A 25760-nucleotide genomic window follows, 5' to 3' on the forward strand; every position below is an offset into this window, starting at 1 on the left:
TCTATTTTAATATGAGAAAAACCATCATTTTAAAAAATAAACTTTATAAAATTTCACTTACTATTGCTTTGGTGCTTATTTCATATCATATAAAAGTTTAAGAAGTTTGCAAATTTTATTTTTTTGACTAGAAATAACAAACACCTCAAGTTGCACCATTTAAATCTTTTCTCCTAAATCACCAGTTGAAAAATTTGTTTTCACATCCATTTTGGTGAATAAAAATCTATATATTAAGTTAAATTCATCAAAATTTGAATAAAAGAAATTTTAGTTATAGGAGCAAAAGTACCAAAATAGCTAGTATTTTGTTTTTGAGTAAAATTTTTTACAGGAAAATTAGCTTTATATTTGTCAATAGAAATATTATGATTAATTTTTTAAAAAATTTATTTACAATCAATGCACTTAAATCCATGCAACAAAAATAAAATCAATTTCAACTTTAGTAACTTCTTTCTAGAATAGTGCATCATGAGAAGAAGTAACATATGCAAAGGTATACGATCATTTTCCACAAGATAAATGGATATGTCTAAAGATTCTTTTTTTTTTTTTTTTGTCTTTTACTTCTTAAATCCTCATTTCCAAAGTACTTTTAAATAATAGTTGTATGATTATAGATTTTAACGGAAAAACATGGCCAAATAGTTAAACAATTTTTCTTCTGTTATAATATTATGTTTAGAATATTACTCCTTATAATACTCGGGCCCGAGATCAACTTTAACATTCTCAAAATGTATAAAAATTTATTTTTAAGTTAATTTATTTTAATTTTTGTTGAATTTATGAAAAAATAAGTTATGCATGAAATCAAAAATAATTTTGAGAAAAAATGGTAGAAATTTGGGTTCGGATGAGTGTTTTTATAAGAAAAATTAGAAACTGAGGGTTAAAGTACAAATAAAGAAAATTGTGCTATGTAGGACCTCCAGTCAGCAACTCCGATGAAACGGAGCAAGCTGCGTAGCAAGGCACGCCGATATCGGCGCCACACGAGATGCCGCGCGAGCGATCTACATGCCCAGTGATTAAACGACCCAGGATTAGTCCCACACGTGTGGACGATCCATATTTATTTTTCCTTTAAACGCGATCGGACGGTCAAGATCAAATTAAAATGGACAGCTCAGATTTATTTTCTCATTAAACACAATTAGATGATCAAGATCAAATCACAATGAACGGTTCAGATTTATTTTATCTTTATGTGCGATTGGACGGACGTGATCGATTGTGATGGACAGTATAGATCAAAGCAGGATGGGTATAAATACTTCGTATTATACGAAAACTCAAACTTAGTTGCCAGCCCCCGCTAGAAAGGAAAAATCAGATGCCAGAGAAAGAGTTCGATCGTTGACTGCTGCCACACCGAAGTCACAGCCGACCACCAAAAAAGGTAAAAAAAATTTTTACTTGCTCGAAATTTGATTCCGAGCACCCCTATGGCCAAATTGGAGCAAAAAGGACGACATGTGAACTGAAAACTGCGGGTGAAACTCAGCGAAGCTGTCGCGGCCAAAGTCCCAAAACTCCTCCGATGAGCTCCTTTCTGATTCCCATTTCATGTAATTTTCTGATCATTGTGTTCACCGTCCTTTTCTGTACAGGTTGATTGAAGAAAGAACCTCAACTGCGAAGGAGAATCAATGGAGCTGCCGCACCTGGAGGTCTCCCCCGTTGGTGAGTTCGATTTTCTGTGATTTTTCGGCCAACTGAGGCTCCTGACATATTTTTCTGCAGGGATACAACCAAAATACCCAAAAATTGGACAAACTCGACCAAAACTGACTAGGCCGAGGCAAAACGCCGCTGTGGGCGGCGGAGCCGACGCCGAAGCATGGCGGCGTCACCATGTCGGAACCCCAAAATTGGTCGGAATGAGTTTTGGACTCCGATTTTGTATTTTTATAGTATTTTTAAATATGTGACAAATGTTTTGGATTCCGCATGGATAATTCAAGAAAATCGAGTACCTGTTAGGAAGTGCAGTAGGCAACGCGACATCCCAAAACACTAATACAAGTAAGGATCCCTCACTATTTTCTTCGTTACGAAAAATTGAGACTTAATAATTAATAATTGTGTATTTTTATGAAAAATTAGAGAATATTAAAAATAATGATAGGTTATTAGTAGAGCCGGAACCGATTAGTTCACGGTTGTTTTGATTTTTCATTTATTTTCCTGATTTACCTATATTTGTTTACTATTATACTGTGCGTAACTCAATTGATGGTTTTTAGGATCTTTTTGGTTATTTGGTTATTTGTTTCACTTGTATTGTATGGCGGTATTTCAGTGATTGTTTATTTAGCTGTGTTAAATTATATTGTTATTTAAGTAAACTGTGAGTATAAAATGAGATATGGTTAATACGTAGTTGATGGTTATACTGATAGAAATATGTATTGAAAAAGTTTATTGGGTATCTGGGAAAGAGCAAATGGGTTCGGTACATAGAGAATCTTACCGTGAACATTACCTCAATCGGACAGAACTGGAAAGTCCATTGCTAGTAAGGTCTGGGAAATATGATTCGCCCTCATACTTGACGGGGTATCGTGATGGTAGAATATTTAGCACCCATTACCGGATGAGGTATGAGGACGGCCGGTTAATTATTTAATTGGATATTGAGTTCACGAGTCGGATGACATTTCTATGGGCCCCTGGAGGTACTGGTAAGCAGATAAAAATATAAAATGATCATTTTTTGTTATCTTATATGTGATAAATAATAGTGCATAAATGTTAGTTTTCATAAGTTATTGTTGGGAAAGACTTGTTACATGAATATGGAATAAATTTCTTTCTTTGGTAGTAAATGAATTTACATTAAATTAAAGGGTTCATTGGTTGTTTTTATGATTTTTACCAATATTCAGTTTTCTATACCTGTGATTAGTGTGATATTTTTACTGAGCTGGTGTAGCTCACCTTTTCATTAACTATTTCAGATCAAGAGAACCAGGATTCAGATCCTGATCAATAAGAAGATTATGAATAGTTCACAACCCGGACTCCCTTTAAAAGCTAGTGAAGGACGTTTTAGGATTGCTCAGTTATTTGTTTTTCGTTTATTTCTTTAATTTTCGTTTGTTCTTTTAGAATGGACATTCTAAATTATTGTATAAGTAATATAAACCCTAATTTTATTATTTTACTAACGCATTTAATTTATGACTTTACTTGCATGTAAGTTGCAGGCTTTTACACTCTTAAATAAGAAACCTATAAGTAACACCGCCAGTAAATATGCAATTAAATTAGGATGCTAACTTTTTCATAACTCACATGACATCTTACCAACTTTCTTGTAAGGAATTCTATTTTCAATGACATATAGATAAAGTAGATTCTCTCTAAAGATTATTAGGCACTAGAATTAACAAATATACAACAATATGTTTCGTGTGAGAAACTCATAAGTAGTTATCAACAATTAATTTAAGCAGTTAGAATATAATTATTTTTTAATAATTCTTTTGAAATAATCCTATTTTTCAAACATAGTTGATATATAATTTTTGTTCATAAAAATAATATTCATAATTATGATTATAATTATAATTTTTTTTTAAAAAATAAAATTTATGTGAATAGTATATGATAAAAATTGAATGAATTCATCTTTGGGTTCTCCAATTGATTCCGTTTTCATAAAAATAAGGAGATATGTAGAAGAGTTTGAATTTTATTATTCATAAAATAATAATTAGACCAGAAAAACAAAAAAGAGAGATCACGGGATGCATATCCGAATCTAATAAAATATACGACCGACAAATAATTTCATGCTTCTGTTTTCAGACAGCAACATTGATTATAATATTATATTTATGTAATAACAATAATTTATTTCTTTGATTTTTATACAATAACTTCATTTTAATTTTTTATACACTAAAAAGATCATACATATACATATAATTTTTTTTATTTTTTTCTTAATTTATGCGATAAAATTTGTTAGAATATTATCGTCTACATACAATTTAATCAAAGACAACTCGAATGCACCGAAGACTAAAACCTTAGCTACTTGTCACCACATTTTAAGTGGACTTTGTAGCGTCATATATATTTGTCTTGTTGAAAATATGCTATAAGCATATATACTATTTTATTTTATTTTTATCTAAATTTTTGTATTATTTTTTAATTTATTTTAATAATATATTTTCACACTTTTATTGTATTAATTATCATTTCAATGTTATTAAATTTAGAATGTGTTAAAATTATGACATATAAATAATAACGTATTACATAATATAAGTGTCGTGCTAAATTAAAATTTATCAAAAACAAAAAAAATATATATATAAATATAAAAAAACATGAAGCAAAAAAAAAAAAAAGAAAGTTAACTAGACAATACTAATGGAGAGATATATATTTAAATAGAAAAAATTAAATAACAAAGGAGCTTATAAAGTATTTTATTTTAAGCCTATTTTTCTTTTTCAAACATATCACAAGCTAGCTAATCTCCATACCCGTAATCATTAATTTAAATAAAACTAAAAAAAATTACACACACACATATATATAAATATATATATATATATATATGCGCGAATATGTATAACTATGTATGTATATAAGTAGAGGTAGGTAAACGGATGTTTGTCTCGCGAGTAATGCATTGTGTTTTTCAAAGCCAAAATCATCCATGGGTGTGAACAGAAGAGCTTCTCATCTGTTTCCCTTGCTCACCCTGTCTTCGGTATTTGTTCATTTTCATGGGTTCCAGCTAGCTTCATCGGAGTGCAGCAGAAATCCGGTCATCTTCAACTTTGGCGACTCCAACTCTGACACCGGCGGCTACTCGTGTGGCTTAGGACTCGTTTTCGGAACTCCAGAAGGGCGTTCGCACTTTCATCAACCTTCCGGCAGATTGTGCGATGGAAGATTGATTATTGATTTTCTTTGTAAGTTCCAATATTCATATACACATATATGTTTTACAACCACACATAATATTCTTCAAACCATTTTGCATATGTTTCTTAAATCCTACGTGTTAATGAGGAAAATATGTACCTTTAACACCTTGCTAATTAAGCTAGAGACCATAACATAAATGATTTTTGAATATTTTCAAAGTAATTTGGAACTTTTACTATATTAATTAACTATGTTGAATTTATGAATTTATATAAATTTTAAAAAATTAAATTATTTTTATGTTATTTACAAATTAGGAGAATTTAATAATAATTTTAAAGTTTTTTTTTTTTTTTTTTTTGGTAATAGGAAGAAATTCAAGTGTAGTTGGTAAATAATAATTTTGCAACTACTAACCCCATTTAATGCTCTTCAAAAACCATCACAATTAAAGGGTAATTACCAAAATTAGGCAGATCCAGGAGAAGAGTTATATATGTGTTTATACACTTTTTACCGTTTATATATATACATACATATAAATACAAACGTAAATATAAATAAATAAAGGGTAACAGACAAGCCTTGATTTAGAATCTGTATCTGTTACGTATAAAGACCAAACACCCACGTGAACTGAACGTAATGCCTACATAGGAATTTGATAGTTGTTGTTTGTTTTTTCTTAGAAGAATTTGATAGTATTCCTTTGCTTTTAATTTAACTTAATTTAATTTCTTTATACATATATATATATATATACACACGCACAATGTCATTCTTCTCTTTTTTCATCAGGCTATATACACACACACACACACACACACACACACACGCACGCACAAATGTGTGCATGTAAAATTGATGAATTAATCCAAACAAATATAAAAACTATGGGACGACATTCAAGCTAATTTGTATAACATATATATATATATATATATATATACATATGCAATATTCTGAGGCTATATAGGTTAATTTGTATGCAGGTGAAAACTTAAACAGCAGTTATTTAACACCATATCTGGAATCTCTGGGTCCAAATTTTAGAAATGGAGCCAACTTTGCCATAAGTGGTGCAGCTACTTTTCCTAAATACAAACCTTTTAGTCTCGATATTCAAGTCGCCCAGTTCCTTCGATTTCGTGCTCGCTCTCCTCTTCTCGTATCCAAAGGTCAAATTTTAATACATTATTATTATTACTATATATTTATTATATAATCAATAATTTGAGGACAAAATTATTATATTAAAGAATGTTATATATATGTGTGTGTGTGTGTGTGTGTGTGTGTGTATACAGGTTACAAGGATTTGGTTGGCGATGAGGATTTTGCTAATGCTCTTCACATCATCGATATTGGTCAGAATGATTTATCTGCTTCTTTCACTTACCTTAAATACCCAGAAATAGTTCAAAAAATTCCTCTCTTCATCACTGAAATCAAATTAGCTATTCAGGTACATATATATATACACACACACACACACACATACTAGATTCCATTTATGTTTTTTTTTAAATAATATTCAATAGTATGTTGTAGAGTATATATGAACATGGAGGCAGAAACTTATGGGTTCATAACACTGGACCACTTGGATGTATGCCTGAAAAACTTGCAACAATCAGCCATACTACCAGTGATGTTGATGAACATGGCTGCCTGCAATATCTCAACGATGCTGCTCAAGTATTTAACCAACAACTCCGCAATGTATGTGAGCAACTAAGGTCAGATTTGAAGAATGTTAGAATAGTTTATGTCGATATGTACGCAATTAAATATGATTTAATTTCGAATGCTCATGAATATGGTTTCGAGAAGCCTTCAATGGCTTGCTGTGGGTATGGAGGACCGCCTTACAACTTCGATCCTAACATTACTTGCGGTTCAACTGGTTATAATGTCTGCGAGCAAGGATTGCGATTCGTAAGCTGGGATGGAGTTCATTACACAGAAGCCGCTAATGCAATTTTTGCTTCCAAAATCCTTTCTACTAATTACTCTACTCCTCCAGTAAAGTTTGATTTCTTTTGTAATACTAGTTAGAATTATAACAATACTCTAATCATCACTTAGTTGCGATATAGTTTATATAGTTAACATTTTCCTGTTAAGGATTAAACTTTACTTCATTTCATCAATTAAATCGCCAACAGTTAGTAACATCAGCAATTTAATTGGCAATAACTAGTAATGGCTAGAAAGAATTAGATAGTACAATAGAGGCTAGAAAAATATTAAACAGTGGAATAATGATTAGTAATTAATTTGGAAGTAGTTATTTTAAATAGCATATAACCATTTTTTTTTTCAAATTGCCTTACTCTTTCACCATTTCCCCACATATTTCAAAAGAACAACGAAAACAACGCTACATTAGGCCCTCTTAATTGAGTATGGTGCATAAGATATGATGTCTTTTGTACTATAAACTAAATCTAGATTGAATGAGTTATAACTTTTAGAATAATTAGTGAAACTCTTTACTTTTATATACGAAAATATCCTTGTTATAAATTAAATTTCTAATTGACTATATTATATCTCATAAGCTTCTTTTCTTTTCTTTTTTTTTTTTATCACAATTGTGTGTTAATAAGTCAAACATTCACCTAGTTATTCATGAATGCTGTAGAGACTTTGCCATAAATTTTGTAGGAGTGAGCCATATTATACACTCAGATAGGTCATTATATCAAGTGATACAACAGTTAAATACACTACTTATAGAAAACATGAAATTTGAGTAATAATTTAAACTATTCTCTACATTTCTCATCAACTACGTCATAACCCCACAAATTCTATTGTTCATTGCGATTATGTGTGAATAAGCCACATATGCACCTACTTATTCGTGAGTGTTAATCTCATGAGTGGCCATAGTCCATATTGTAGTTAAATATACCACTTATAGAGGATATGAAATTTAGTTAAGAGTTTAATTCATTTTCATAGTCATTGAATATTTTGCACTATTCACACCATGAAAGGGACATAAATTAAGAGTGTTTTCACAAATTAGCAAATGATTTCTTATTATCATAAGAATCTAATTCATGATATCGCCATCTCATAAGTTAGGTTACCATCACTATTATGTCTTAAATTGGTTGTAGTCTCATTTCTCTTGATATTTTATTTATTAATCTTCTTCTTAAGAGTTCAGTCAGAAGATCGGCCAAATTTAGTTTTGACTTCATATAATCAATAGATTTAATTCTAGCTTTTAACAGTTGTTTAATTACATCATGTCTCGAACAACTGTTTCAATTCTTACCATTGAATTCTTTACAATGACCTATTATTACATATAAAGTTAGTTTAACACTCACATACTGTTTGCTGAGAAATACTATAACCACTTAGCCTTATTACTAGCTAATTTTAGAGCAATATACTTTGTTTCCATTGTTGATTTAGAAACTATTATTTTCCTGATTTCCAAGTAGTTATACCACCATCAAGGGTGAATATATAACCACTAATGGAGTTTGTCTTATCTGAATTTAAAATCCAATTAGCATTATTGTATCATTCTAATACAATATAAAATCCACTATAAATAATACCATAGTTCATGGTACCTCTCAAATATTTTATTAATCTTACTAATTCAATCCAGTGATACTTATTGGGATTATGCATATACCTACTTAATCTACATATAGAGTATGCTATAACAAATCTAAAAAATTTCATTAAATGTGTCACTCCCAATAACCTATGCATACTCAAATTAGTAACATAATCACCTCTAATTTTTTTTAACTGAATATTGGTGTCAATAAGGAGTAATCATGAGCGTGACATCAAAATGCACAAACTTTTTGATAAGTTTCTCAGCATAATATTTTTATGGTAACTTTACATTATCATTCTTCTTTATGATTTTAATACTCAAGATTACACTTGCTTCACCCATGTCTTTCTATTATGTCCTAATCAGAGCTACAAAAAGTCGAGTTTTTCTACTTATGGTGAGAAAAGACCAAGGAGATTTTTGAAAAAATTTTATGATATGGCTTTATTGATGAGTGCTACTGTTTAAATACAAGAGAAAAATAATAACTGTTCCCACTTCTACGAATTACAGATAAAAAAGAATGCAGGAAAATTAGCAACTAATGGATATATAATAGGAAAGAATGCAGAAAAGTTAGCAGCTACTGGAGTCGTGGTAGTTGGTAGATATGTTTGACTGGGTCTTCGACAACCCACGATCATCCTTGTTACAGATATTTTAGGGCTTATTATTGCTCCCCGCCAGAAGAAGAACCTTGTCCTCAATGTTCAAGTTGATGAATTGGTCTTGCAGTTCTTTCGGTAACCATTCTTTTTGGTTTTCCTGTAATAGCCTAGATCTGTGAAGGAGGGTGAGATGAACGGTTAAAATGAGATGGGCGAAATCAACGGTTGTGATGTGGAGTTCGGATAGGTATAAAAGGGGGGCGTCGGGCAGAGAGAGGGAGGGAGGAGATGAAAGAAAAGAAAGGGAAAACAGAGAGTGCGGGAGTGAGAGAGGGAGACGATTGCGAGAGAGGCAGTAATCGGAGGCGAGTGCAGAAGGAGAACTGCTCGAAAGTTCGAGAAAAGGTGAGGTCGCGGTAGCTTTGGGAGATAGAGAAGGATGGAAGCAAGAGATAAGAGGAATTTATAATTTCTAAACTAATTTAGGACAAACCTCAGTTAGATAGTGTGTGCAGGGTAATGGAGATGCTCCTCGTCAAGGAGATGGAAGTTGAGGCGTGGTATTAGCTGAGGAAGGGCCAGAGTAGTCGAGGTCTGAGAAAGGAGAGGGAGTAAGCTGTGGAGAGAGGTGTACATGTGTGCAGTCGATTGTATGAGGGAGAGGAGTGAACGGGAGGTGTCGTGAGGACAGAAATAGAGCTTGTGGAGGATGAGTTATGTGTAACTGAGAGGTGAGGTAACTGTGAGAGTGAGATGTATTATTGTATAGGTATAAGTATATGTGGCTGGTGATTAGTGGCGAGTGTAGGTTCAGTTGTGTATGTGTAGGGCTACTTGCTGAGGGCGACACCTTCTGTTGTGCAGGGATGGTGGCTCGTGGGCTGTATTTGTGAAGCAGTAGGTGGAATGGGTTTTACGTGCTACAATGGGTAGGATTGGGCAATCTGTAGTGTGTGTATGTATAGGTACTTAGGTGTGGGAGACCTCTTGGCTACTGTTTTTACGTGCTATAGTGGGTAGGATTGGGCAATCTGTAGTGTGTATATGTATAGGTTCTTAGGTGTTGGAGACCTCTTTGCCAGTGTTTGTGGATTATGGTATACTGGGGTGGAAATCAGTGGCACGCTGTGTGTATGTATGTGTGAGTTGTGTGTGTGTGTAAGGTATTTGGCCGATGCTTGCTGTGTCAATATGATGAGTAGTGACATGTATTTATGGCCACTCAGTGGTCGATGGGGCACTCCCCTGGTCAGGGGTGTGGGAGGCTATTTAGCCGATGTTGGTGGAGTTCGGTGTGGCCATTCAGTGGTCGTTGCCACGGAAATAGCGGTATATATTTTATGTTGTGGTGCAGTAGTGCACAGGGCCATGTAATGGCCAATATGAAGATTGTGGTTGCCGTTGGGGTAGGGCCCCAAGATGCAGCGAGGGTGTGTGTGTGTGGTTTTGGTGGACCGGTGTTTGATGAGAGGTGTGATAGAGCTGGGGTAGATTGAGAGGGTGTATGGGTGTGGCGTAGGGACTACCAGAATGATGTCGAGTTGGTAAGGTGTTATGGTTAAAACAAAAAGATAGAGTGCGAGTCCGTTATATAGTTAGAGAACGAGAGGCTAACAGTAAAGGGTTAGGTGGGATTAAAAGAGAGTAGTGTTGTCATTTAATGGTCATCAAGGGAGAAAAACAGAATGATATAAATAAGGGAGATGATAGAAGGGAGGGAGGTCATTTAATTGCCATTCATTAATATTAGTTCCAAATTTCATCTTATTGGGTTATGCATACTCATTACTTTCATTGCAGATGTTTTGAGGCGGGAACTAGAAATGGAGAGATTAGCAACAGAGCACCGGGCTTAAAAGTAGCAAGATGTTATCAATCATAAGGAGACATAGCAGTACACTTATAATATTGGAATAGTATTAGAACTTCCATATGTATGGTGATAGTTGAAGAGTTTCTTTGATTATAGAGTTATTCATCGTACGAGAATTGATTTCTTTTTGAATTAATGGATATGTGTGATTTGGTTGGAGAATTATAAATGTCTTGTTTAGGGTAGAAGAATGAAAGTGTATGATCCTATAGTAGAAACCATTTAGGGGTGTTACATGTCCATTCATCCAGGTGCCTCGCATTCGGTGTTTTTTTCTTTTCCGTCGCCTTCGAGAAGCAATAGTTGAGGTCGACGACATTTATGGCCAATTAAAAATTTTTTGTCACAGTTGAAGCACAGATCTTGTGCTCATCGGTGCTGCGTTTCTTCCCAAGATAACCACTTGGGAGTGGTGGTTGTTGCTGTTATGGCTCGCAGATGCTAATCGGGTAGGGAGGATGCTTCTTGGTCGGGTTGAGCCTGCCCTGCCCAGTCAGCCTGCTTTGAAGGTCTAACTGTTCCTCTCGTATGTGGGTTAGGCCGATGGCTTCCTTCAGTGTCTTGGGCCTAAACATATGGATCCTGTCTGCGAGTTTGAGCTCGAGTCTACCAATGAAGGCCCCAATTAATGCCTTTTAAGTCCACCCATAGACTTGGTTACCCAAACACTCAAACTCCCTTTGGTAATCACGGAACGGGCCGGTCTACTTGATGAGGGACAAAGCTTCTTTGAAGTCTTTATATTCGGTGGGCCTAAACCTAGCCCACAGTTCCTCTTCAAATGCAGCCCAACTCTGCTCAAACACTGCCACTAGCAGTTGACTTCTCCTTCAAGGTGGAAGGAGGTTAGGGTGACTCAGTGCTGCAGAGCCGTCGCCTAGAAGTAGAAGAATTAACTGGCACAATTGAGCCATTCGGTGGGATCCCCACCAACGAAGGATGAGAACTCCAGTCAGGTCACCATGGAGTAGAATAGCAGCCTTTCTTCATTTTGTCAAATCTGTCATCGCAGACCATTTGTATCGAAATCTGGCAACTCAGCTGGTTACTGCTGAAGCCTTCTTGCAGGGATATGACTGCTTATGTCAACTCTTGAGAGCCTCCTCGATCATGTGAAGCTTATCAGTCGTGCCAAGTTTCATTCGGCTAACTTGGTCTTACAAAGCGTCGATATCTGTTTCAAAAGTCTCAATGTGTTCTTTGTTGGAGACCATTTTGATAACCAAGCTCTGATACCTATGTTAGGTTCCAGTTAGAGCTACAAAAAGTTAAGAGTTTTTCTGCTTATGGTGAGAAAACAAGGAGATTTCTGAAAAAAATTTATGATATGCCTTCGTTAATGAGTGTTACTTTTTAAATAATGGAGAAAAATAATAACTGTTCCCACTTCTATGAATTACAAATAAGAAGGAATGCAGGAAAATTAGCAACTAATGGATTTACAGATAAGGAAAGAATATAAAAAAGTTAGCAGCTACTAGAGTCGTGGTAGTTGACAGATATGTTTGACTGAGTCTTCCGGAACCCACGATCATCCTTGCTGCAGATATTTGGGGCTTATCACTTTCATATCAAATTTAAAAGTAAGAGAATATTTTGTTCTATATACTATATAGAGGCTAATACTAAAAATAAGCATACTACCTATATATAAGAATATAATTACACAGTCACTATCAACAAGTTCATACAAAACTTTTATCTACTTTAACATAAGAAAAACTATCATTTTAAAAAATAAAATTGATAAAATTTGTTTTACTATTGTTCTAGTGCTTGTTTCATACCATATAAAAGTTTAAGAAGTTTGTATATTTTATTTTCATGACTAAGAATAAAAAACCCTTAAGTTGCAGACGTTTAAATCTTTTCTCTTAAATCACCAGCTAAAAATTTTATTTTAGCATTCATTTTGGTGAATAAGGATCTATACATTGAAGTTAAAGTCATCCAAATTTGAGTAAAAGAAATTTTAGTTATAGGAGTAAAAGGACCAAAATATCCAACATTTTGTTTTTGAGTTAAACCTTTTATGTGACGACTAGTAGTCCATCAAGGAACTAAAATTGTCGGATACTTATTCACAACATATGAAAATACAAAAACTACATAATTATTTATCCCTTATATCATTGTAGCATTAAATTACAATACATGAAGCAACAAAAAAATTATAGAGTCAAAAACTAACCTACAACTTACCTGAAGTAAAACAAAATATGAAATCTTGACTTTGACACTATAAAATTATCTTCCATGATTCGATTTGGAAAACATTAAAATTTGAATTGAGTGAGTAAAACAACACACTTAGCAAGTACGTCTAATAAACTACACCCTACGCATCTATCATACATCACACAATCAAAACATGAATGCAAGACTTTTTCTTATCTTTTAGGAAAATTATGAATTTTAATCAAACAGCTCCTAACTATAGTCCACCATCATGGTATGAAAGTTTTGTGAGAGTTTTATTTTATTATTGTTGTAGTTCTGTGTTCCTTACTGTTCTTTTCTAATTACCAGTTTTTGTTCCTAAACCTGAATGCACTGTCTAATAGAATAAATACTATTTTGGGATCTGAATTCCACTACCTCATTGGGCAGACACATACACAAATCATACAATAATTGGTCATAGTAGTCTATTGTCAGGTGATCCAGAACAGAACATGTATCCCAACCATGTCTAGAAGGGTTTTCATCCACTGCTGAATTTTAGTCATACCATTATGATGTATTTTAAACATTTTGTTTGAAAGTTTTTTTATACTTTTACTTGTTTGTATAGTTGTGTGGCTTGATATTTAATTTTATTGATTTATTTTGTATATTTGTTTACGTTTTACATTCCTTAGTGACTATTTATATTCTCCAGGATTTTGTAACACTTCTCTGTACCTTTTATTCAATTCCGCATTCTAATATATCAATTTACCTCATTTTCATTCCAAACCAATTTCCTCGTTAACTCAACTTTGTTATTTTTGGTAATTTGGAATTTCATATTTTTGATTTTAGGGAAAAAAAAAATTATTTCTCATCCTTTAAGTTGTTATACCTGGAGGATTTATAGAATTATTAACCTATTAATTAGGAAATAACAAATTTTACTAGAACTCTAATTACATAATATTACTATTTTAGTAGAATTCTGATTACACCATCTTAATTAATTAAATCATATATTAAAATAATTAAATAATTAAATATACTACTCTACACATGTTTAGAAATGCTCCCAGTTCACCACGAGGACGTTTGGATCAGATTTGGAAACTTGCAACAGAAACATAATCGGTTAGTGGATCACCGGTCAAACATAACTGAACTCGTCTAACAGGACCGACCATAATAGGTTAAATCAGTTGGACCCAATTGGACCCATTAACCCAATCAACAATAATTGAAAAATGAAAATTTTACCAGGCAGCAGTAAGAGTAGGCACAGGATGCAGGCTACGGTTGATTTCCCCTCATTATCGTGTACGGAAACCATGACCAAACACCCAAAGAACCTTTTATAGAAGCTCCTTCGCATAACGGCAGAATGCCACACGCACAGATCTTATGGATCTCGCAGTCACAAGTGTTTACAGGCATCACCACTACAACCACTCTTATTTTTCCTTTTCCTCGCTCACTTCCACGGTGGCACGCAGCCAACCATGCACAATAGAGGCTCAATCTCTCCTTCACTCACTCTCCTCAAGCCCAAATCCTATGGATCTCATAGGAATTGGGCTCGGAGCTTACGAGGGCAGCCATGGCTCGTCTCCCTCACGCTCGTGACATAGTCGTACACAACATTCCCACTCTCTCTCGCCTGCACGGGCACAACGTGCATGAGCCTTTCCCTACGCCATATGGGTATAGTCAGACATGCACTCTGCCTCCCCCGCTCGTGGCCTACTTGCTTGTTAATCACCTCTCTTTTTCTCGCAAGTGATGGTAGAAACACACGCATATTTTTCTTTCTCCTCTACTTGCGGCCCAAGCCGCTTGCAAGCATACTCTTCCCCTGCTCGTAGCTCGTGCCACTCATGCACACTCCTTTTTCTTCCTTCTTTTTTCCCTATTTACAGTTTCCCACCGCGAGCTCCTCACTCTTCTCTCTTCTTTCAATCCCTTCCCTTCCTAATCTCTCTTCTTCATCTCTTCATTTCTTCTCTTCTTTCCCACTCGAGATTGCTGTTGGTTGATCTCTCTTTCTCTCCTCTCAGGCTCATGGTTGTCGTCGTGAGCCATCCTCTCCGGTGGAGAACGTGCAAACACACGACCTCCTCTCTTCATCTATGGCAGTACTCACCACGTAAATGAGGGAAACCCTGATTAGGTTTCCTTTAAATGCATGTTCTTCTGGCTTTTAAATCTCCACCGAGAGATCTAGGTCATTCGATCAAAGTGAGTATAAAAACGTCTTTTTATGTCCAAGATGTGATCTTAGCCATTGGATTTGGACCCCCTATATCATAGCTGCATGATCTAGGGTTTCATTAATAACAATTTAGTTATTTTGCACCCTTGAAATCACAGCCACTTGATTAGATCTATACACGATTTGGGTCGTTCGTTCAAAAACACGGTGGGAAGGATCTTTAGTTATTGAATCGTGCCTAGGCAAGAACCTTTCCAATCGCCGAAGTGTGATCCACACAAAATTGAATCTCGGCCGCACGATCGACCCCTCGCATATGTAGATCTTTCAATATGCATCATACGGATTGCCATGCAAATAGCCACACATGCGTATGTATGCTTGCATGTCCGCCACACGTCGTGAGGCTGTTGGCCGAGTGGCCACGTCACAGCTGATGTGGTTGAACTTTCTGAAATTGCAGAAAGTTTTTAATTTCCATATTTTAATTCGATTAGGCCCTATGCCGTATTTTAGTGCCCAAAAGGCCCCTAAAAAATTGATTTTTTCTCATTTAAGTCTCTAAACTTCTATTAAATAAAATTTTTAAGTTCAAAATTTATTTTTAAATTTATTCTCTAATATTTTATTTAATTAACACAATTTTTTAATTTCAACAATTAAGTGGATAACCCACTAACCTATAGATTTATTTTCTCATCTACTTATAATAGTTGAAGCTAATTTAAAAGACACTCAAAATAATAAATAACCATTATAAAGAAAAATGTACATTGATGGAGTGTGTAATCTTAAAATAAATTATAGAATTATTATATTTCATGGATATTAATTTACAATAATAGAAACGGTTATTAACATATTCAATTACCTTAAATATGCTTAGACATCTATTCTCATCTATAAAAGGAGTACAAATTCCCCTTTCAATGTGTCTTCTATCAACTAAAATTACAAAATTTTGTGTATAATAGTTAGATAGAGAGAAGAAGTGAGTAAGAGAATTAAAAAATTTTTTTAGGGGTATCTAAATCACGCTATAGCTGCATCATCTTAGAATAGTATGTAACTCTAATTTTCTGCTATTTTCTTTTCTTAAAATATGTTGAATTCAATAAAAAAAATGACTTCAGTATAAAAGTTTATTAGATTTGGTATCAAAGCAAGGTTGAATTCATACATCTTAAAATTTTACTAACAATTTATATATATATATTATTATACTAATATTATATATGTATTGTACTAATAGTTTATATTTATATATATTATTATACTGATAGTTTATATATATGTATATATTAATATATTATTACACTAATAGTTTATATATATATGTATATATATTACCCTAATAGTTTATATATATACGTATTAAATTATAAATAATTTCATAAATGTAAATATATATGTAGTTTTATGGCTTAAGATTTATTAACATGGCGAGTTACCAAAATAATCTAGGTTGATGAGTCTTAAGTTAGTTAAACTACATTAAAGAATTAAGAGAGATTTATAAATGAATAATATATATATATTTATAGTTATAAGATTGAGACTAACTCAAAGGAGAGTTACTTTCTACTAATTATGAACTGATAGTTTATTTTGTGTTATTTAGATGGATACCTAAAGGTAACATACAAATGATACAAAATATTAAGTATTTTAAGACCCTTTGAGTGAGCACTAGATATATTCACGTTTTTCCCAAAGAAAAAACTATAGTGATATCAATAGTTCATCGTTTATAAATTTAATATTATAAATATGCTTGAGGTCTTACTGAGTGCATTGTTCTATTTTTATAGTTCACACTTCACTGTATTCTCTTGTATCTGGAATGATAACTTTTGATAGGACAAATTTTGCAGAATGGTATGAAAGAGTCCAATTCTCACTGGGTTTATTAGATCTTGATCTAGCTTTGATAATTGAAAAATCTCCTGAAGCTACCAATGATAGTACTCTGGAGCAGAAAGAACAATTCAATTGTTGGAGAATGTCAAACAAACTCAGTCTTATGCTTATGAGAATGACCATTGCCACTAACATCAAAACTTCTCTCCCTCAAACTGAGATAGCCTTAGAATTTCTGAAATATGTGGAGAAGCATTTCAAACGCGCCGATAAGTCTCTTGCAGGTATATTGATGGCTGAATTGATCACCATGAAATATGATAGTAAGAAAGGAATTCAGCAACACATTTTGAACATGGCTGAAAAGGCTGCAAAACTTAAGGCATTGGATGTGAACATGGATGAGTCATTCTTAGTTCAATTTATCTTTAATCACTTCCTTCACAGTTTGCTCTATTCAAAATTTACTATAACACTAATAATGAACAGTGGAATATGAATGAGCTTACTAGCAAGTGTATTCAAGAGAAAATGAGATTAAAGCAAGATGGACATAACTTTACCATTACAGTTACTTATGGAGCTATGAAGAATAAAGACAACTCTAGAAAAGTAAAAAACATTCCACCAAAGAAATAGAGTAGACCTGAGGAGAATAACTAGAGCCATGATGAAAAATTTACTATGTTGCTACTTTCGTGGCAAAAAAGGTCATGTGAAAAAGGAATGTAATAAGCATAAGGCTTGGTTCGAAAAGAGAGGTATGAATCTTTTTTTTGTATGTTATAAATTAAATCTTACTGAGGTTCCTTCTAATACTTGGTGGATTGATTCTAGAGCCACAACTCATGTTACTAATTTAATGCAGGGATTCCTTACAACTCAAAAATTGAAAGAAAGTGAAAAGTTCCTTTATATGGGAAACCATCTTAAAGTAGAATTGGCAACTGTAGGTACCTATCGCTTGCTATTAGAGACTGGTCATCAGATGGATCTTTTGAATACTTTTTATGTTCATTCTATTTCTAAAAATTTAATTTAATTATCTAAATTAGATATTGGATATTCAGTTTATTTTAGTTGTGAAAAGATAAGTTTAGTGTTTAATTCAATGACAGTTGGTACTGGTATTTTATATGATGGTTTATATAAAATTTGCTTGAATCATGAATTTACACAAGCTTTAGTTACCTTGCATTTAAATATCATATCAAAATGTGGCTTAATTAATAAAAATTCTTCATTCTTGTGGCATAAAAGGCTAGAACATATCTCTAGAGAAAGAACTGAGAGATTAGTGAATGATGAAATTTTACAAAATTTTGACTTCACTGATTTTCAAGTATATATAGATTGCATAAAAGGAAAGCAAACTAAACATATGAAGAAAGGTGCCACAAGAAGTAATGAGCTTCTTGAGATAATTCATACACATTTGCGGACAACTCTCTATTCCTTATTTTACTCAAGAGAGATATTTTATCACTTTTATAGATGATCTATCTCAGTATGGTTATGTATATCTAATGCATGATAAGTATCAAGTCATTGACATCTTTAAATTGTACATTACTGAGGTTGAGAGACAATTAGATAAAAAAAGTTAACGTTGTGAGATCTAATCGAGGTGGTGAATTTTGTGGTAGATATGATGAATCAAGACAAATTCCTAGAAAAGCATGATATTCATGCTCAATACACAATGCCAGGTATGCCATAGCATAATGATGTTGTTGAAACACATAATCGTACTTTAATGAAAATAGTTAGGAGTATGATGAGTTACTCTTCTGTACCTATTTCTTTATGGGGTGAAGTCTTAAAAACCGTAATGTATATCTTGAACCGAGTTCCTAGTAAGGCAATATCTGTAACTCCTTTCGAGTTATAGACTGGTAGGAAACTAAGTTTAAGACATTTACATATATGGAGTTGTCCAGCAGAGGCAAGAATCTTCAATTCTCATGAGAAAAAATTAGATCCAAGGATAATATCTGAATATTTTATTGGTTATCCAAATAAGTCTAAAGGGTATAGATTTTTCTGTCCTAACCATGGTACGAGAATAGTTGAAATTGGTAATGTTAGATTCTTAGAAAATGGTAAAATCTGTGGGAGTGAAGAACCAAGAAAAGTAAACCTTCAGGAAATAACAGTCGATATCACACCACCATTTTTGCCTCAAGAAACAACTCTTGCTCATCTTTCTCAATAAGTTACAGAAAATGAGCTACATAATGGAAATGGTTCATTACCACAAGAAGATGTCGTCATTAAAAATGTTATAAACAACTTCAATCAATACCTTTGAGAAGATCTCAAAGGGAGTGGAAATATGTTATATCAGATGATTATGTGGTATATTTTTAAGAATCTGATTTTGATATTGGGATAAGAACATATCCGGTTACATTTTCACAGCCCATGAAAAGTGATGATTCTAATAAATGGATAGAAGTTATTAAAGAAGAGTTGAAGTTATAGACCATAATGATGTCTAAGATTTTATCGAATTGCCTGATAATTGTAAAAATATCGATTGTAAATGGGTCTTTAAGACCAACTCGATGCTAAATGCAATATCGAATGATTTAAAGCCAGATTAGTGGTTAAAGGTTTTACTCAAAAGAAATGTATAAAGTATAGAAATACCTTCTCTCCAATTTCTAAAAAAGATTCTCTTAGAATCATTATGGCACTTGTAACATATTTTGATTTAGAGTTACATCAAATAGATGTGAAAACTGCTTTCTTGAATGTGAATTTGGATGAAGATATCTATATGGATCAACCGGAAGGGTTCGCAAAGAAAAAAAAAGATTGCTTCACCAAACATTTTGCCTCCTCTTTATTAAAAAAGGCTATACTCAAGCTGGGTATTGACAATATGTATAGTCTAGCTTGAGGAGTGGGTGAAAGAATATGATACGAGGTCGTTTTATAAATAAAATTGCAAAATTGTAATTAGATAGAAAATGATGTTCTTTTTGTACGTAGCAGAATTAATATAAATCCCTGTTTTCTGGATATGTAAAAGAAGATACCGAATCTCTTTTTGTTTACTCAGTTTTCTAGAATCTTCAAACAAGAATATCTCTTCTGCAAATTTTGTGTTTTAGTTCAAATTATTGGATGTCTTCTTGCTTAATCATTGTTGTATGTTGCAAAGTTCAACAATATACCAAGCTAATATGTATAACATGTATATATATATATATATGCAATGTTCTGAGGTTATATGGATTAATCTGTATGCAGGTGAATACTTAAACAACAGTTATTTAACACCATATCTGGAATCTCTTGGCCCAAACTTTAGAAATGGAGCCAACTTTGCCATAGGTGGTTCAGCTACTTTTCCCCAACACAAACCTTTTAGTCTCGATGTTCAAGTCGCCCAGTTCCTTCGATTTTGTGTTCGTTCTCGTCTTCTAGTATCCAAAGATGTATATTTATGATATAATCAATAATCTGAGAACAAAATTATTATATTTAAAAATGTCCATATATATATATGTATGTATGTATATTGGTTAAAAGGATTTGGTTGGCGAAGAGGATTTTGCCAATACTCTTCACATCATCGATATTGGCTAGAATGATTTATCTGCTTCTTTCACTTACCTTAAATACCCAGAAATCATTCAAAAAATTCCTCTCTTCATCAGTGAAATCAAATTAACTATTCAGGTAATTGAATAAAAGATTAAAACAATTAGAGGTGATTGAATACTCGAACTCAGATTATGGTGGTTGCCGTGATAGCTTAAAGTCTATTTTAGGTTTTGTCTTTATGCTAGTAAATGGGGCAATTTTGTGAAAAAGTGTAAAGTAGTCTATTACTACCTCATCCACAATGGAGGCTGAGTTTATAGAATGTTTTGAAGCCTCAAGTCATGCTTTGTGGTTGCAGAATTTCATTTCAGGACTTGGTGTTGTTGACTCTATTGCCAAGCCGCTAAGAATATTTTGTTATAATACTGCAGCTATTTTTTTCTCTAAGAATGGTAAATATTCTAGTGGATCCAAACACATGAAGTTAAAGTATTTAGTTGTTAGAGAAAAAGTCCATAAACAACAAGTGTCGATTGAAAATATTAATACCACACTTATAATTGTTGATCCATTGACTAAATGATTACCTCCAAAGATGTAGACAGAACATGTTATAAGGTTAGCTCTTTTGAGTAAACCATAATATGACAATGGATATTTTAGTGGTTGAATAATTGACATTATGCGCATTGAAGTTTGTTTATGTTATTTTTTGTTTTTAATAATGAGTGCACAATTTAGTGTTTAATCAACAGAGAATGTCTTGACAAGACAAATTATAGATGCTATTTTGATATTATGGACTGAATTAGTAAAGGTTATTAGTGTGTGGTGCATAGAAGGAAATATGACTTAAAATCATGTGACCACTATGATTTACATTTATAATCTAAGTTATTTTAATATTATGATATAGTAAATTTTATGCTTGTTGGCTGATTTTATTATAATCACGTATCAAATTCATTTTATCAATAACTATATTTTAATATAAAATATATATTTATATTATAATTTTCATAATCGATTTTGTGGGTCAAATAGGAGAATGTTAATTTCAGCAATTAAGTGGATGACTCACTAACCTATTGATTTATTTTCTAATCTACTTATAACGGTTGAAACTAACTTAAAGAACACCTAAAATAATATATAATTATTATATAAAGGAAAAAGTTCCTTGATGGAGTGGGTAATCTTAAAATAAATTATAAAATTATTGTATTTTATGAGTATTAATATACAATAATAGAAATGATTATCAACACATTCAATTACCTTGAATGTACTTTGGCCTCTCCTCTCATCTATAAAAGGAGTACAAATTCTCATTTCAATGTGTCTTCCATTAACTAAAATTATAAAATTTTGTGCATAATAATTAGATAAAGAGAAGAAGTGAATCAGAAAATTAAAGTTTTTTTTCAATGGGTCTCTCAATCACGCTATAACTGCATCATCTCATAACGGTATGTAGCTCTAACTTTTTGTTGTTTTTTTTTTCTTCTTAAAATGTGTTGAATTCAATAAAAATATGACTTAAGTACAAAAATTTCTTATACCTTTTTCTCTAAAAATTAATTCTCTAATTTCCTAATTCTTAATTTTTAGATTTTCAAATCTCTATGTTTCAAATCCGAATTGTTACATTTTATAACATGTTTAGCTTTATATTTCTTAATAGAACCATTAGGATTATTATTTTTTCCAAATCTATTTACAACCAATGAGTTCAGTTCCACACAATAAGAATAGAATCAATTTCAACTTTAATAACTTCTTTCCAAAATGGTGCACGATAAGAAGAACATTTAGAAAGGCATTGGATTATTTTCCACAAGATAAACATACATGTCCATAGATTCTTTATCTCTTGGCCTTTTATTTCTTCTTAAATCCTCATTTTTAAAGTACTTTTGAACAACAATGACATAATTATCAAAACTTCAAAGGAAATGCATGCCCAAATAGCTCAACATTTTTTGTCTCTATAATATTGTGTTTAACACATCAACCTTAAATAAGAAACATACAAGTAACATAATGCTTAACATCACTAGTAAACATGCAATCAAAAGTTTTAGCATATAACTTTCTTTTCTTAAGGCCAGTACGAATAACCTTAAATTAGGATGATAGCTTTTCCATAACTCGTGGGGTTTTACTACTTTTTTAGCTTCTCCCTAAAGATTATTAGGCACTAGAATTAACAAACATACAGCAATATATTTTGAGGAATTCAGTAAAAGAAAAAATGATAAGACTGTAAATGTGACTGGTGTAGTAAGTACGTGTAATAAATTCATAAAGAGATTTTAAAAACTAGTTTAAGCAATTTTAATTTTGACAATTAAATTGTCAAAGACAATAATTAAATCGACAATAATTAGTAACAACTAGAAAGAATTAGATATTAAAATAAAACTACTCCAAATAGTGTTTAATTATTCTTTTTGAAACAGTCATATCTTTCTAGCATAGTTTATATATAATTTTTGTTTATAAAAGATAATATTCATAGTAAGGTTGAAAGTAATTATTATTGTAATAATTTATTTTAAGATTATTATAATTATTTGACCTTACCTTGAGAGCCCTCGATTTTTTTTTTTTAAAATATATATGTAAATAATGCGACACTTTTTTTATATTTTTTTTAACATATATAAAATAATCACTTTTAGTATTAGTAGTTTATTATTATAAAATAGTATATAAAAGGTAAAAATAATGAAGTAGTAACAAAATAAAATGTCATGTCTGGACCATTACTTCTTTCTCATTTCATTTATGTACTCTCCTAATTAAATAAAAGTTTCATTTTTTTTAATCCAAATATTTGAATTTAACGGATAAACCACAATAATCATATATATATATATATATATATTTGTTCTTTCTCTTAATTTACCCAACAAAATTTGTAAAATATTTGTTTAATTTATCGTCCCCATAAAACGGAGAAGTAATAGCTTAAGAATTTAATCAAAGACAACTTAGATGCACCGAAGACTAAAACCTTTAGTTACTTGTCACCACATTTTAAGTGGATTTTGAAGCACCATACACATTTGTCTTTGTTGAAATATGTTACAAGCCCATATGATGCATTGAGAGTTTCAAAGCCAGTGTCAATCATCACATATTAACCAAACAGAAGATGGGTGTGAATAAGAGGAGCTTCTCTTCTGTTTCATTTTCTCACTCTTATTTTGGTACTTGTTCATTTTCATGGGTTGCATCTAGCTTTCATCGGAGTGCAGCAGAAATTCGGTCATCTTCAACTTCGGTGTAATGGCCTCGAAAATAAAAATGAAATGTATGTATTAAAAAGTTTTAAGTGCGGAAGCGAAATAAAAATTTTGATTAATATCCCTTACACAATAATCGAAACGTATTAAACGTATAAAAGAATAAACCAACTAAAGTAAATACTAGTAATGAATGTTATAAATAAATCTATGAAGTCCTTAGTTATCTACTCGCCGTCTTCCTGTGGGACGGGCTTGGGAATCAAGTCATCCTGATCTGAAATAGTTAAGTAAGGAATGAGCTACACTAGCCCAGTAAAGACATCACACTATCTCACTACCACAGGAGCAAAGGTTAGTAGAAAACAAAAACGACCAATGGAGCATAATTTATAACAAACTCATTTATCAATAATAAAAATTTTTACTGTCTACTTACCTCAGTGAGATTCATGAAGACAATTTATGAAATACAATAACATCATAAGCATCATAAAATCATGCAGACTCTGTAATATAACACATATCATACTCTCATTTTTCAATCATCAGACAATAATTTTCCTCTTTTATCAGCCTACTAGTATCCATGGGGATCCATAGGAGGTCCCCGCTACACGTGAACCATTCACATTGATAACTTGATTCCAGGGCCGTCCCCATACCCCGTCCAGTATGGGCGCCAAAAAAACATAAACCTCAATACCCCATCCAGTATGAGGGTGAAACGGGTCGTCCCCATACCCCGTCCGGTATGGGCGCCAAAACACATAAAGTCTCCACACCCCGCCCGATATGAGAGACCACGTTCCCGGTAGGATTCCCTACGGACCCGGTCCGTCCACCATCTCCTAGGATATCTAGTTGGGCTATCGATATTATCCATTTATCAATTCATATACCTTTTTCTATTTTTCTTGATCTCAATTATCCAATCAAACATAAACACGTAAACCAGTAATGAACACCAAACTAGACAACAACAGGTTCACAATAATTCAAACTATAACAAACAAAATCGTGATTCATGCATACGAAACCATAGAATAAATACATCAAATACCATACTGCATTTAAAACTGTAAAATAGATCAAACAACAACTGACCGAAAAATACATCAGATTCGGATTCCATTAGTAACCTTAATTAATTATACACATGTATTAATTCATGAAATGTCGTTTTATTATCTATTGAGCTTTAATACCATGATAGGAAATAGGGTAGAAATCATTACTTGTTTTAGAGTCTGAAATTGGGTTCTCACTGCGCCTACGGGCTGTCCCTAAATTTCCTGAATTTTTTTTTCGGGAACTGAAATACACTTTCGGTACCTACATATGTCCCGAAAAAACTCAAAATCAGACCTAGAGCCTACTCGACCATTCTTGGAAACTCCGGCACGTCGGCTCCGCCGTGCTCCGACGACGGCACCGCCGCCCGCGATGGCGATCCGCCTCAGGTTGGCCATTTTCGGCCAAACTCGCATTGATTCTTGCGATAAAGCACCCCTAGGGCTCTCGGTGGGCCAAAAAATCACGAAAAATCGAAACTTACCGTGGCAGAGCTCTCGGGTGCGGCAGCTTCTCCGGCGCGAGTCGCGATTTGATGTTTTGCTCCAGTCAACCTATAGAGAAAAGGACAGTGATCACAGTGGTGTAAAAATTACATCAAACGGAAACCGGGAAGGGCCTCATCGGAGGTAAAAATCGAGAAAAGCCGCGACGGTGCCGTTGG

At 32.9% G+C, this 25760-nt stretch overlaps 1 protein-coding gene across 2 annotated transcripts; it reads left to right on the plus strand.

Annotated features, from left to right (window-relative positions):
- The first annotated feature begins 4551 nt into the window (after window positions 1-4551).
- On the plus strand, window positions 4552-7025 carry LOC148265802 (GDSL esterase/lipase At1g09390-like). 2 transcript variants are annotated; one of them, XM_088220400.1, is made up of 5 exons: window positions 4552-4943; window positions 5892-6077; window positions 6207-6364; window positions 6451-6638; window positions 6733-7025. In XM_088220400.1, exons 1-5 carry the CDS (start codon window positions 4685-4687, stop codon window positions 6839-6841), a joined length of 900 nt encoding a protein of 299 aa, XP_088076526.1. In that variant the 5' UTR covers window positions 4552-4684; the 3' UTR covers window positions 6842-7025. The 2 variants fall into 2 exon arrangements, with proteins under 2 accessions (XP_088076526.1, XP_088076525.1); XM_088220399.1 differs by having other exon boundaries at window positions 4553-4943; window positions 6451-7025.
- The last annotated feature ends 18735 nt before the right edge of the window (window positions 7026-25760 follow it).

This window comes from Carica papaya, chromosome 5 (assembly GCF_054855325.1).
Source record: "Carica papaya isolate Zhongbai chromosome 5, ASM5485532v1, whole genome shotgun sequence".
Taxonomy (NCBI): domain Eukaryota; kingdom Viridiplantae; phylum Streptophyta; class Magnoliopsida; order Brassicales; family Caricaceae; genus Carica; species Carica papaya.